This window comes from Pygocentrus nattereri, chromosome 17 (assembly GCF_015220715.1).
Source record: "Pygocentrus nattereri isolate fPygNat1 chromosome 17, fPygNat1.pri, whole genome shotgun sequence".
In the NCBI taxonomy this organism is placed as follows: domain Eukaryota; kingdom Metazoa; phylum Chordata; class Actinopteri; order Characiformes; family Serrasalmidae; genus Pygocentrus; species Pygocentrus nattereri.
The window spans coordinates 33,651,604-33,666,446 of NC_051227.1; the positions used below are offsets into that span (position 1 = coordinate 33,651,604).

General features: G+C 37.8%; 1 protein-coding gene across 2 annotated transcripts in view; it reads left to right on the plus strand.

The window, feature by feature from the left end:
• supt5h (SPT5 homolog, DSIF elongation factor subunit) overlaps window positions 1-14,843 on the plus strand; it is a 25,843-nt gene continuing 11,000 nt past the window's right edge. The window contains exons 1-19 of one of the 2 annotated variants that reach the window (XM_017694797.2): window positions 1-155; window positions 2,568-2,661; window positions 3,640-3,802; window positions 3,901-3,966; window positions 4,332-4,337; window positions 4,954-4,965; window positions 7,984-8,053; window positions 8,146-8,214; window positions 10,856-10,921; window positions 11,013-11,043; window positions 11,127-11,195; window positions 11,330-11,581; window positions 11,778-11,867; window positions 11,965-12,035; window positions 12,157-12,262; window positions 12,593-12,686; window positions 12,783-12,919; window positions 13,198-13,353; window positions 14,546-14,692. In XM_017694797.2, the coding sequence (XP_017550286.1) occupies window positions 2,581-2,661; window positions 3,640-3,802; window positions 3,901-3,966; window positions 4,332-4,337; window positions 4,954-4,965; window positions 7,984-8,053; window positions 8,146-8,214; window positions 10,856-10,921; window positions 11,013-11,043; window positions 11,127-11,195; window positions 11,330-11,581; window positions 11,778-11,867; window positions 11,965-12,035; window positions 12,157-12,262; window positions 12,593-12,686; window positions 12,783-12,919; window positions 13,198-13,353; window positions 14,546-14,692 (1,686 nt within the window). In that variant the 5' untranslated portion in view covers window positions 1-155; window positions 2,568-2,580. The remainder of the gene's footprint in view (window positions 156-2,567; window positions 2,662-3,639; window positions 3,803-3,900; window positions 3,967-4,331; window positions 4,338-4,953; window positions 4,966-7,983; window positions 8,054-8,145; window positions 8,215-10,855; window positions 10,922-11,012; window positions 11,044-11,126; window positions 11,196-11,329; window positions 11,582-11,777; window positions 11,868-11,964; window positions 12,036-12,156; window positions 12,263-12,592; window positions 12,687-12,782; window positions 12,920-13,197; window positions 13,354-14,545; window positions 14,693-14,843) is intronic. The other variant, XM_017694798.2, reaches the window with a different exon arrangement.

Sequence of the window (14,843 nt, forward strand, 5' to 3'; positions counted from 1 at the left end):
CTCTGCGGTGCGGACCGGAAGAATGATCAGAAAACTGAGCCCCGCTCCTTAAACCTGACCGGAGAAAAGCCACATTAGAATTCACTGCTTGAAAACGGATTCGGTTGGGTGTATTAGGGACCTTTGTTTGCCTTCAAAGGCTTTTCTATAAAACGGTAAGTAGAAAGGTTTTCAGCTGCTGCGCTTGAGTTTAAAATCGGGGTTTACGCTGCTCCATGGGTAGGGTGCTAACCTACATCTCCCAGCTAACGTTAGCCAGCTCATTCCCTCGTCGAGTGTCTTAATACAGTAGTTAGCTTAGAAATAAAATGTTGGGAAAAATGTTAAGTTCGTTAGATATCTGACTGTTTGTAAACAAGTCCTGAAGAAAAAACAGTGGCCATATATGGTTGCGGTGGACTAACTAGCTTAGCTGCTCCGCTGTAGCTAGAAACGATGCTGGCTAAGATAGCCTAGCTAAGTGGCTTTCTACCTAAGATGACTGTAACGTTAGCATCTCCGTTTTCACCAGGTTCCCTGTTAATTAACTCGAACTGTGTGGTGTTCATCGGCGTTAGGTACGACGTGGTTGAGCTACAACTTAAGTGAACATGCTGCACTAATTTGCTTTGTTTTGATTTCATCCTGACATATTTCAAAAGCGTGCTACGGTTAGCTGAGAGCTAGCCTCCAGCTAATCTAGCTAACGCTAACAACATTGATAACATTAACACCGACGTCGGCTTTGGCACTCTTTTGTGCGGAAAGCATACATATAGGAGTAAACCTCTTATGTGAGTGATCTTTCTTAGTTAAATCTGAAGGATTTAGACCGTCGGGGTCGAGTTACAGAAACATATTGACTCTGAAATCTTACCTGTTTGGTCAACATGACGGCTTAGGACTGAATTTAGGACAAAAGCTGTTACAGAACAACAGTTATTAACTTGATTAACTTATCCTAACTTCAAATAAACAAAACGGTATTACAGAAACATTCTAACTAGATGTATTTCCTACACACTGCCAAGCTCGGTGATGTGTAAACGTTTGTTTTAACATAGTTAGGCAGCGTAGTTCTAGGATAATGACGTTAACCTACATTTCGTCCTCTTGCAAGGTTCTGTGTGCGTTCTGAGCAGTTTCGAGACATTGAGCTTCAAATATCAAAACTGATGTGTGGAGCAAGACTTTCACTCCTGAAAATCACAGACACCCTAGATTTATTTAAATGTGCAATATCAAAACCTCAGATTTGTAAATGAGTTGTTTTTAGAACAGGTCAAATGCATGTAGGTCCGAAGAGCTCACTTGCTTAGAATTCTTCTCTCTGGTAAAACATGAAAAGAAGCGATGGTATTAAAGGAACACAAACAGTTTAATCATGGAAAGTGTGTGTGTGTGTGTGTGTGTGTGTGTGTGTGTTTTAAAACATAACATTAGCGTTCTAGCACAGTGTCTGTGTGAGAAAGTTAATTTTATTATTTTCTGACCTTTTTTTTTTACATTTCTTATTTTACAATTCAGGTTAACTATATAGGTCAATGCTACATATTTTGTCCAGTACAGAGGTCAGTTTTAGGTCAAAACCATTAGTTTAAGTTTCCTTTAGACGGCAACCAGCTACTATTATAAGTTGTCCCAGCAAGTAAGTGTAGCGGGTCATCAGAAGGGCAACATGAGGTTATTTTGAGGGAGAAAGAAGAAAGAGATGGATGGATGAACGGATGAAATTAATGTTTGTTGTAATCAAGACCCCATTAATTTAAATGCATACTATTTAATTACCTGTAAGGCTGAATGTTCATAGTTCAACAATAAGACTTTTTAAAGGACTACGAGATAGGCAGTGTTTCAGCAACATGCTTTCATGCTTTATGAAGTTTTATAAACTTTTCCCACAGTCACTGAGCAGTGCAACAACGTGACAAAGAAGCAGAACCTGATTGGTCCTTTAGTGTATATTGAAAGCGCTGATTGGCTTGCAGAGAGAGAACCTTAGAGAAACTAAGTTAGTGTTTGACTTTGGAGAAGGAACTTTTTTGTTGTCTGGAGTCCAAAACTGCATTTAATTAAAAAAAAAAAAAAAGTCATAGACTAAGAATATGTGACTAACTCAAACTTGATGAAAATGTCAGATAAAAATTAATTTATATTGCAAAATGGTCGTTTTATTTATGAGATGTTTAAAAAAAATCCCAGACCTGCACACGCGGTCTCCACCATCCCCTCTTATACCTTTTGTGTGTAAATGTTGAGGAAAACTCAGATAAAACACTGCAGTGATGGTTGTTAATAACAGCAGCTGCAACTTGCATTTTTAAAAATAATTTAGATTACATGTTTACGTTTCAGCTGCCTATGTATTGTTGGTTGCTAGGTAACAGACATGGCAGTCAGTTCTCAACTTTAATTGAATGGTTTAAGGTTTCCTAGCTTGAGAAGATGCTGTAAGATAATTTATACATTGAGGTCAGATTGGCTACTGTAATGCAAATTTGTGAAAAATCTTATTTTGACTGGTTAGATCTTCAATTATGACAAAAATATTAGGTTTCTGTAATACAGCATTCGAACTTGTTTTGCAGATAAAGGAGAGAGATGTCTGACAGTGAAGACAGCGACTTTTCAGACAACCAGAGTGAGCGGAGCAGTGAGGCTGAGGAAGCCGAGGAGAATGAGGTGATGTTTTTGCAGTGCCTGAAATTATATTCATAATGTTTATATGGATGTTGCACTAAATCTATTGACTTTATTTGTCCAGCATCAGTTTTGGGTCAGTTACTCAAAAATAGTACATTGCAAATTACTAATGACGTCTCTCAAACTGTAGTGGCGTTGTTTATCATGTCCTGGAAAAGTAGTCACAATACTCATTAGTTCTGCGTTACTCCTTAAACAAGTAATACAAGGGGAACATTTTCAGTCATTTATTTTGAAAAAAATTCCCAGTCGGGGAAACCATTATTCCAAAGGCATGTCCGTGTTCCTGCCACTGTGTGAACTAACAAGGTAAAAAGTCACCTTTGTCATTCCTTCTTACCACAAATGCATTGAGTGAGGAATGAGGTATGTTTATTACAGGATACAGAGCTACACAGTACAGCAGAAAGAAGTGCAAAAGATAAAAAGGAACTTTTAAGCAAAAAAGTAGAAAGTAGAATACAGTGGGCAGTTTTTGTACAAGTGAGCAATTTTGATTTCAAGCGAACATTTATGTGTTGTACTTCTTTAATGTTATTCATATGAATAATGTCCATGGGCATGCATAACGTTTTTATTGAAATAAAATGAATAAAATACAAAATATGTTGTTGCAGTTTTTAATTGTATTCTGCTTTATAAGATAGGTAATATGATGGATGCTGTAAGGCAGTGATCTCCAACCCTGATCCTGCAGATCTATCTTCATGCAGAGCCAAGATTCAACCACAGTTTGCTACATCTGCTCCAGCTAATCAGTGTCCTCCCAAGTTCCTGATTGGTTGGATCAGATGTATTGGCATCAGGTAGGGGGTGGAGCAGCTTATTAGATACAGCTTGGAACCAAAATCTGCAGGAAGGTAGTTCTCAAGGACTAAGGAGACCCACTGCTTTAATGCCTTTTGGGAGGATTCTGTTTAACTGCTTTATGCACTTATACAAAAATATCTCTTCTAGGAGGAAGAAGGGCAAGGAAGTGTAGCTGGCAGTGATAAAGCAGAAGAAGAAGAAGGAGAAGACTTGGAGGAGGATGAGGAGGAATATGATGAAGAAGAAGAAGAGGATGACGATCGTCCTAGAAAGAAACCTCGACATGGAGGCTTCATCTTGGATGAAGCCGGTAAAAAATTTTTAAAAAAATCCATAAACTAATAAAAATGGATCCAGTACTTTTCATCTAATTGCTAATTAGTACTTTTGTTTCTGTTTCTTGGCTAGATGTTGATGATGAATATGAAGATGAGGATCAGTGGGAGGAAGGAGCAGAGGATATTTTGGAAAAAGGTGAGTGTTTGAAATTGTGTCTGAAGGGTTTTCAATTACATGTTATTTTTAAATATGATAGTTTTAGATGTACTGCTATTGTTCAGGTGGTTTGTGGTAAATCCTGGGATGTTGAAGTGCAGTTTGGTGTTAAGATATATTTTCCATAGATATAGGTATTTGTTACTGCCTTACTGAATGGATTAAATGACATGTTATGTATAGACATGGAACGTAGGAGCAATGTGACATTTATAATTAAGTTATAACTACAGTAAATTAAATCAGATGTTTATATTTAGCATGACTTAACTGGTACTAGGTGTTTTTCCCCATTGTGTTCCCTGTACTCATAATTCTTTGTCTCTTGTGCATGCCTTCTTCAGTTAACGGTAAACCAACTCCAGATTTCTCTGATCTTTCTGTTTTTCTTGTCTAATTGGCTTAATTCTCGTCATTTTCTCACATTTTGATAAAATCCATGCCCATACTATGCAACCTGTATAACACCTGTCTGCAGTGTTGTAATGTGGTTTTGGTAATGTTTAATTTGCACACGTTCTAATCAAGGAGCATGGATGGCAAATACATGTTTTGGCTTTTCTCTTTGGTTATGGAAATAACTTTTAAAATTGATGACTGTAATGAATACCTGTATGAATGTTTAGGCATGTAAAGTTCTTGGTAAGTTCTCAAGGGAAACCAATGGTGACTGTTTGCCTGAAATTGCTCCTTTAGGGAAAAACGTAGTGAAGTCTTTCATGGACAGAATGAATTCACATGCTTATTGTAATGCATCTGCTAACAATAACATGACATTAGCATCTCATAGTTTCCATCTCTAAAGTACATACCACCTAGTGCCTGCTCATTACTGATTATTTCCCTTTTTCCTTTTCTTTTTTAAAAAATGTTTCTCTGTTCCCTTGCCTGCAATTGCTGTGTGCACATGAAATTGTATTATGGCTCATGTTCCTCCCTCTCCAAATCTACAATCGACTTGAACAGAGGAGGCTGAAGGTACGTACCTGACTCATTTCATATCCTTATTACTTAGTCTTCAGCAGCTACTGAATTACAGTAGAAGCTTTGTACTTTAAAGGGGAATTCTACCAATGTGTTTTTTTTTTTTTTCAATTTTCTGCATAATTTAAACTAAGATGTAAACGGTTTGTTATTCAGAGTAAAATACTGTAGAGAAACCTAGAGATTTGGATTTCTTTGCAATGGTGATAATAGGAACCAGAGATTCTAGGTTGAGGTGTTGTCTTCAACACAAGTATAGCCATTTTATTTGTTATCCAAAATGTCCAGTGAAGTTACCCATGCCGTCTGATTTTAATTTGTAATATTAACAGTAATAAAATACATTTTAAAAACTGCATTTTCTTTTGGTCCTATTTTGCCTTACTGCACCCCTCCATGGTGCCCCTCCATGGTGCCCCTCCATGGTGCCCCTCCATGGTGCCCCTCCATTATGAACAGAAAGGGCTCCAGACTAACTCTGTTCCTTCATTCTGGGGACAGTAAAACAAGTAGCGTACAGACAGAGTTGGCTAATATATTTTGAAGAAAAGCAGGGATGGCTGAATAGTAAACATTCAGAATAGTGTTACCTCGCCACTTCGCGGTTCACCTTTCGCGGACTCGGTCCATCGCGGGTTTTAAAAAAATATCAATGGAAAAAATATTTTGCAGATTTTTGCAACTTTGCGGGTTTTCTGCGGAACTCGATCTGTGGAAAATAAATATTTGATGAATTTTTACATTAAAAAATCCCAAAATGTATAAAAAATATTAAAAATATTAATATTAATTGGCTCAGTACCGTAGCGCGTTGTTTGCAGCTTCCCCTTCTCTGCTCCTACACTCGGCCATTTCACATGGAGGATCGTTTCATATAGCGTCCCTACTTCGCGGATTTTCGCTTATCGTGGGTGGTCCTGGAGCGTAACACCCGCGATAAACGAGGGAACACTGTACATTTAGAATATGTTTGGATACATACTACTAAGGCACATAAGTGAATTCTTTATGAAGTACATTAACAGAAGAATTACATCAAGAAAACAGCCAGCGAGTAATTGTGTGAATTGGACAGTATGGAATAGACAGTTTCTCTTATTTAAATCAAGTTACAAACATTATTTTGGTTCTTTTTTGTATTCAGTCCACTGTAACTCGCATAATCCCAATACTGCTCTCATAATCCTATTGCTGCCTTATTAAGTAAGCAAAAATCGCAATAGCAAAATCCTGCAAATTTAGCTATTAAGTGGGTAGCGATGTAGTTTTCAGTTAATGTCATGTATGTAACAATGCAAAATGCTTGTTAATTTATTTTTAATAGGTGTCCGAATGCTTGTAGTCCGTTACATCACAACCCTCTGTACAGAGCAATGGTTAAAATGGTTGTTTTAGGATGCTCCAGAGATAATGACTTGTGACAGCTGTGTCTTGCCCTCCTTAAATATAGCTTAAATATAAACATGTTTAATCCAGAGACTGTTTCTAAATTTCTTTAAGTGGCTTTTTCTCATCAAATGTCTACCACTTGTGCAATATTAAGTTCCTTTCACCCATCAATGGGAATTCCTATGTAAGATTAGCAATAATGTAACGATTGTCTGTTCATGTTTTTAACATGCACAACCTTAAACGAGGGCTTTAAAAGCTTAAAATAGACATTTAAGTAACGTTTTTTTTCCTTTGTGTGTTTTACAGTGCCTTGTCAGTATAGTATCATTCACGTTTTTTTTTTTGTGTACAACAGTGTCTCAGAGCACCTAAGCCTTTAATCCTTTCAGACCCAAATGTTCCACAGCACAAAAATATGATCTTGCTCTATTCTTAATAAAGGTAACTGTAAATGGTGATAAATGTTAGGAATAGTTTAACTCCCTCTTTCTAGCTATTTTTGATGCCCTTCAATTCACGCTTGAAGCATTCCAGTGTTAACAGTGATTATTTTATTTGTTTTAGGTTATTAAAAGAAATCCTAAACATGGTCGGAATTTACAGTATTTTTAGGTCATTGCAAGAAAAAGTGATGCTTTAAAACATTCCATATTTAGCTACAGAGCTTTTGGTGCTCTCATAGATGTGTTTGTATGCTGTGTGTGTGTGTGTTTGTGTGATTGTATATGTGCTCTGTGCATTGCTATCTGGCTTTTGCCAATTTTAGGAATCCATAATATGAAAGTACAAAATGGAATGCAAAAAAAGCATTTTTTTATTTTGCATTGCCAATTTTCACTTTCTTTTACTTTTTTTTTTTTTTTTGAAAATTTCTGAAAAAAGCTAGCCTCAGCATTTTACGTCAGACAACTCTTAATGACTTAATTTACATCTTAACAATTTAATTATGCACACTTGGTGGAAAATTGGTGGTATTCCTCTTTAACCAAATAAGAGTAGTATCTGTGGCATGTCAAAATGAAATGTTTAAAGTTTGTCACAGTGATACTGACATGATGCTAATTAGAGGTGCACTAATGATGAATTAAAAAAAAAACATGCTTACACCTGGGGATTGCATGCGTCTTGGGTATCAGGAATATTTCCAGGTAAAGATTATTCACAAAAAATGCAAGTGTAAATGCCTCCCAAGATGCGTTATTTAAATCCAATCCAGTCACATCAGGAGGTGATTTTGGGTGCATTTTAACCAGACATTACACAAGTTTAAATACCTCACTCTTTACTCATAGCTTGCACTTTGCAGGCAATTATTGCGCTAAAATGAAGTATATACATTAATGAGTATGTGTAAGACTTGCACACACAGCACTCAAATGCCTTACAAATATGCTTGGCTGGTCTTATGTTGGAATCCTGACTCAGTGTTGCCAAAATAAAATAAAATCTGCCAGTTGCTGACTTACTGCTGAATAACACTCGGTTGCAATAATTTACCTCCTTACAGTTGATCAAATTGTTGTCTTTTCAACATTGGAACGTGCATATGTGGCAGGGACACAGTCTTATTGTTAATTGTCTCTCATATCTCGTCATTGAGTGTCTTTTTCCAATACGCAGTTTCCAACATTGATCACGTAGCTTTGGATGAGGATCACTCCGGCTCCCGTAGACTCCAGAACCTCTGGAGGTATGAGGCCACAAACGCCTCTTCTTTTGTAAGTTGTAAGGCCTGTTACACTTGGCAGCTAAAATAACATGGTGCTTCCCCTACGTTTGCAGAGATTCCAGAGAGGAAGCCTTGGGAGAGTACTACATGAGGAAATATGCCAAGTCCTCTGGGAGAGAACAGTAAGTACCCTGGTTCACTTTTATTTACACAGACGTTAAACTACCCTGTTGCGTAAACATGCTTATTGATGACTCTGGCCTCCCAGTGTCACATTGAACTCTTAACTTTCATATGTTCCTAAGACTTCGCTGTTTATTATGGAGTAAGTCTCAAAGGGGGGCTTTGTCTGATTTCTTAGAATCTTGTTTGCATGATTAAACAGTTCAGAACAAGAAGTATATAAAAGTCAAATCAAATCAAATTTATCTGTATAGCGCTTTTTACAATGGATGTTGTTGCAAAGCAGCTTTACAGAATTTCAGAAAAGACAAAGTTTTAACAGGACTGTAAAAATGTACAAAATCAAGCTAGGGGCAAGGAAAAACTCCCTCAGAACTGAGGAAGAAACCTTGGGAGGAACCAGGCTCACCAGGGGGGACCCATCCTCCTCTGGTCAAACTACCTACAAGTGATTATACTACTAATATTAATAGCAGTAATATTGGTATTAGGAATAGCTAGGAGTCCATGAGAATATCAGGGTAGGGTGGGCAGCTAGTCTAAGGCAGGTGGTGGCAGCTGGGTCATTAGCAGCTGGTCTGAAGTGGGTAGCAGGAGGGCTCGGCAGTCGGTCTTCCTTCAGTGTCCGGCCAGACATGTGGGTGATTGTAAACTCGGAAAGAAAGCAGGGAGATGGAATTAGTTTTATTCTCTGTTTATTTGTACATTAAACGGGATGTAAACATTTCCAGAGTGTGGCTAATGACTCCGGCAGATCTGACTATGACCACTTAGCTAAAAGGAGAGAACCAGAAGGACACACAGACACAAGAGCACTCAAATAGTTTGGCATCCCTCTGCTCCACCGTCAACAAACTTGAGTGACTGCGTGCGAGCAGCGGGACGACAGCACCAGTGTCTCAGTTTAATATAATTCCATGTGTCCATGGACCCCTGGATCTGCTGCCTTTATCTAAGGGGGAACATTACCTACCAAAAGCTAAACTGAACAAGTGAGTTTTCAGCCTAGTCTTAAAGATTGAGACTGTGTCTGAGTCCCGAACAGTTTCTGGAAGATCATTCCAGAGTTTGGGGGCTTTATAAGAAAAAGCTCTTCCCCCAGCTGAAACCTTCTGAATTCTGGGGACTATTAATAAGCCAGCACTCTGGGATCTGAGTGGTCGTGATGGCTCATAATGAGAAACAAGGTCTTGTAAGTACTCAGGAGCAAGACCATGTAGGGCTTTATAAGTCAATACAAGGATTTTAAAATAAATATGAAATTTAATAGGCAGCCAATGAAGTGATGATGGCACTTCAAGTCAGATGACAGCCAAGCTGGATTTGATACTGTGGGTTGAATTTGTTGACTAATATTTTCTAATATTGTCTAATAAAACTTCACTAGTGAGAGTTGCTGGAATTTCTGGTTCAGTACCTGCCTGATTTTTTTTTTTTTTTTTTTTTTTATTTATTTATTTATTTTTTTTTGTGATTTGGGAAATCACATTAAACAGTACTCTAGGATTATACTTATTATTCTCGATCAGCGAGGCCAGATATGCTGAGCGAGCTTCAGTGAGGGCATTTCTATACTCTATAAGGCTGTCCTTCCAGGCAGAGTGGAACACTTCCAGCTTGGTTTGATGCCATTTCCGCTCTAATTTCCGAACTGTTTGTTTTAAAGTCTGGGTTTTATCGTTGTACCACGGGGCGAGCTTTTTCTGCCTTATTCTTTTCATTTTAAGTGGGGCCTCGTTTTCTAAAGTGGATAGTAAGGTATTTTTATAATCTAGTTCCATTGGGTCTGATGGAGTGCAGACTGGGATTGATGGCTCTGGGAGATTTTCTATAAATTGTAGGGCGGTAAAAGGTTTTATTGAGTGCTTTGTTGAATAACGAGGAGACGTGTATATATATTATGGCTAAGTCGTAGCTCATATGAAATTAGGTAATGGTTGGAGATTGCTGTGGTTTGCGGTAGGATATTAAGCTTGTCTATGTTAAGACCTAGTGTCAAAACTAAATCTAACGTATGACTACAGTAGTATGTAGGCCCTGTTACATTTTGGGTAAAACCAACGGAGTTTAGGATTGAGGTAAATGCCTTTTTAGTGGGTCTACCTTCTCAAAGTGAATATTAATCTCCTACAATTATTACTTTATCGCAGGTGTCAATGTCTATAATGCAAAAATTGCCATTTTATCTTTGATACAAAACTATCAGTGAAGCTACGAATGCTTCTGAGTTTTTGTGCTTTGCAGGCCAAAAGCTTAGCTTGTTGCCATCATAAAACAAAGTCTTGGGCATTGGGCAATGTTTTGCAACCATTACGCATAAAACCTTCCTGTGAGGCATCTTTTGGAGGCATTAAATGCTTCAGACATTTGGTTCCTATTACAACTGTTGTGAAACATGGAATGGCTTGTTTCACATTAAACTACTCTGAATGACTTTTTTCATCTTAAAGACTAAAATATGCATAGATATTGCAAAATCGGTGCAATTTCTTTAACAATATAGGCTTAATTTATGGGAAGCTTTCTTCATTTAAGCAAACTGTTAGGCTGAAAAACATCAACATAATAAGCTAATGTATAGATATATTTGTTACTGTTTCTTTTCACATGACTCACTTTACATTTGTAATTTTCTTCTAGTTTCTATGGAGGATCAGAGGATCTCTCTGATGACATTACTCAGCAGCAGTTGCTCCCTGGTGTAAAGTAGGTTCATCTAGTTTTTTTATCTACATTAAACTGAATAAAGTGATGAGTTCATGTATAAAATGCATATATATAAAATGTATTTTTTCAGGGATCCAAACTTGTGGACTGTTAAATGTAAGGTAAGTAGTGTGCCAGAATATTTATATAATGAATATGTAGTTATTGCAGTGCAGGTGTCATTTATGCTGCTGTTTCTTTGTAGATTGGTGAAGAGAGAGCAACTGCCATTTCACTGATGAGGAAATTCATTGCTTATCAGTGCACTGATACGGTAAGCTTCTAAATGTTTAGCCTAACTTAACATTTGATTATAAAGTTGTGTACTGATAATGTTGAGCGAGTTACTCAATAAAAAACCTTTCATGCTTCTGTTTCAATTTCTGTCCCCTTTCTGCCTCCACACAGCCACTTCAAATCAAATCCGTGGTGGCTCCTGAACATGTGAAGGGTTATATCTACATTGAAGCATATAAACAGACTCATGTGAAGTCTGCCATTGAAGGAGTTGGCAACCTGCGAATGGGCTACTGGAACCAGCAAATGGTGCCCATTAAGGAGATGACGGATGTCCTCAAAGTGGTTAAAGAAGTGACTAATCTTAAACCAAAATCCTGGGTCCGCCTTAAGAGAGGCCTGTACAAAGATGATATTGCCCAGGTGGGTTATGTTGAAGTCAGAACATGAACAAGAAAATGGTCTTAATCTGAGTAGAATGAGTAGGTGCTGTACACCAGCATATTGTGACTTTTCACCTTGTTTATGCCATTGTTTTTAATTAATCATTAATCATCCCAAAATGCTGTTGTCCATGTAGTTTAAGGTGATTTATATTCATGCAGTTTTATCGTTTTAGGTTGACTATGTTGAACCAAGTCAAAATACGATATCGCTGAAAATGATTCCACGAATTGATCTGGACCGAATCAAAGCGAGGATGAGCATGGTAAGAAGTAAACTATATTTCTTTGGTTTGTCCTAGCAACCTGTTCATTCATTTAAAGATTTTGCTGATTTTAAGACTTCCTTGCATTAACTCACAGAAAGACTGGTTTGCTAAGAGAAAGAAGTTCAAAAGACCTCCTCAAAGACTTTTTGACGCTGAGAAGATCAGGTAAGAGGACATGCAGCATCTCTCCCTGTGTGGGTTGGTTTGCTGATTCATTTATTCATTGGAGTTTGCATCATGTGTGATTTGCTTTCTGCCATGTGCATACAACTGAATATCATTCTAGGTCTCTTGGTGGGGAAGTTAGCCACGATGGCGATTTTATGATATTCGAAGGCAACCGCTACAGCCGCAAAGGCTTCTTGTTCAAAAGCTTTGCCATGTCTGCTGTGGTAAGTCAGATTATCATATACTGCATGGACTTATCTAGTTGTTTATTAGTGATGCACTAAAAAAGTGTGTGTGTGTGTGTGTGTGTGTTTATATGGTTATATACTGTTGAATGTTTATACAGTTTATCTGCTGTTTGAACGCGTCTCTGCCAGGGGGGTGTTCACTGTCATTCAAATAGTTTTTGTTAGATTTTGAGATTTTATTTTAGTCTTGTTTAATATTGTGAGTGTATATCTTTGTGACCCAATAACGCACATCTGATGATTTCATGTAGGTATTTTTTTCATGTTGCAAAATTGTTGCAATGTTGTCTTCTGCCTGTTTTGTAGATCACAGATGGCGTTAAACCAACTCTTTCAGAGCTAGAGAAGTTTGAAGATCAGCCTGAAGGCATTGATCTAGAAGTGGTCACTGAAACAACAGGTCTGAGAGATGCTAACGTTTTTTTTGAGAGATAGAGCTATTTAGAGAGAAATTACACAAAGTTTTGTGACTAAAAATAAAAGTATTTTTTACTAGGTAAGGAGCGAGAGCACAACCTGCAAGCAGGAGACAATGTGGAAGTGTGCGAAGGCGAGTTGATCAATCTTCAAGGGAAAATTCTGAGCGTGGATGGTAACAAGATAACGATCATGCCCAAACATGAGGACCTAAAGGTATTATGTTACTGTATTTTATTCTCACCAAGCCCAGATTTATGATCGACGCTTACCTGTCGAATCTTGTTTTTTCTCACATTCAGTCAAACATGATCCAGTGTGAAAATAGCATTCAAATCGAAGCTGGATATAATTGAATTTCAGTGTTTTCTATAGAGAGCAGCTTATTCAGCTACTTAATAGCTAGATTTTTTTAACAGAGTCAGTTCCAGCTCTATATTGTGTAGTTCTGTGTGTTTCCCTGGCTTCATAGCTTTCCTTCTTTCTGTCCTTAGGATCCGCTGGAGTTTCCAGCTCATGAGTTGAGGAAATACTTCCGCATGGGTGATCATGTGAAAGTTATTGCTGGTCGTTATGAGGGTGACACAGGGCTTATCGTGCGTGTGGAAGAGAACTTTGTCATTCTCTTCTCTGACCTCACCATGCATGAGGTTAGCTGCTTCACCACATGTTTCTTTTAGTGTCCCCTTACTATCTAGGATTCACTTTCACAAAGATGGTTTAATGCTCTCGTTAAGATCGTCAAGATTTTGTCAAAGTAATGCTTTGTTCACATTGATTGTGGACAAAGCAAATCTAATGTTTGTGTTTCTCAATGGAGCAATGACAACACATCTGGACAGAGGCAAAGATCCATCTTTAAAGCCAGCAGTGTTCTCCTTCAAGGGCTTAATTCTCCCACCTTTTGTCTGTCATTAGTAGTGGGTTCCCAGGGTACCTCACAGTTTGATTTGTTTTTTGCATATAATTAGCTGCAATTATAAAACAATTTTCGATGCATCTCTGTTTTTGATTTCTATTGCTTGCGTTTTTCGATCATTTTACTCAACTGAACCATCAGGACACTTAAACTTCCCTGCATTTTTCCTACAGCTTTTTTCAGATGATATTTCACACACAGCGTATTTTGTTTTACTTTTTGCTATAGCTTTACAGTAAATGATTAATTAAATAGCAGTTGGTAGTCTCCTGTGATTGCTGGTTAAATAAAGCAGTGTTTCTATGTAGGGTATGTATAAATGGGTGTTTTTGCTTTATATACATATAATTTGCAACCAGTGTGTCACTGCAAACGTGCATGTAGTGCAGCTCCTGTTTTTTGTCCTTCCTCTAAGTTTGGCTGTGCTGCATTGGCGTATCCCGCATTACAAAGTCTCTGGCTCTGCGTGAGGTTGTTTAACAGGGGTAACACAGCCTACATAAAAATCTGATTGTATTGCTTTGTGAATCAATTCACGACTTTTTAAGAGAATCAGGATGCATCTAAGAATTGTTCATTTATCTCATTTCTTTTTTTCATTAAACACTGATACCGTCTAGCTCATAGTTTGAGCACATCCAGCCTTCTACAAAAAACATTTTAAAGGCCACATGAAAGTAATTTCCATCCCTCAATAAATAATTGAGATACATACTACAGCTAACTTTTGATCATCCATTTTTGGTAGAAATGACATTGCCATGTCAGCATTGAAATTAGTCACATACCGTTCCATTGTTTTGACACCATGTAAATGCTGCTTTATACTTGCGCTCTAATGCTTACATCTTATGATGAATTGTGTTGTGCTGTGTATTGTGGGTTAAATGACTGACATTGTATACTGATCATGTGTGTTTCAGCTGAAAGTCTTGCCTAGGGACTTGCAGTTGTGCTCAGAGACAGCTTCTGGGGTGGATGCAGGAGGCCAACACGAGTGGGGGGAGCTGGTTCAGTTGGACCCCCAGACTGTGGGTGTCATTGTCCGGCTAGAGAGAGAGACCTTCCAGGTAGTCTTTTTCAAGCATATCTGTTCCCTGTGGATCCCATCTAATTGGTCATTTATTATCTGCCAGATTTAATCGTTTCACCTGTTTTGCTAATGTGAAGTGAATTTGTAAAGGAGTGTTTAGTGGTTTAAGTTGTTAATCATGTGATCTG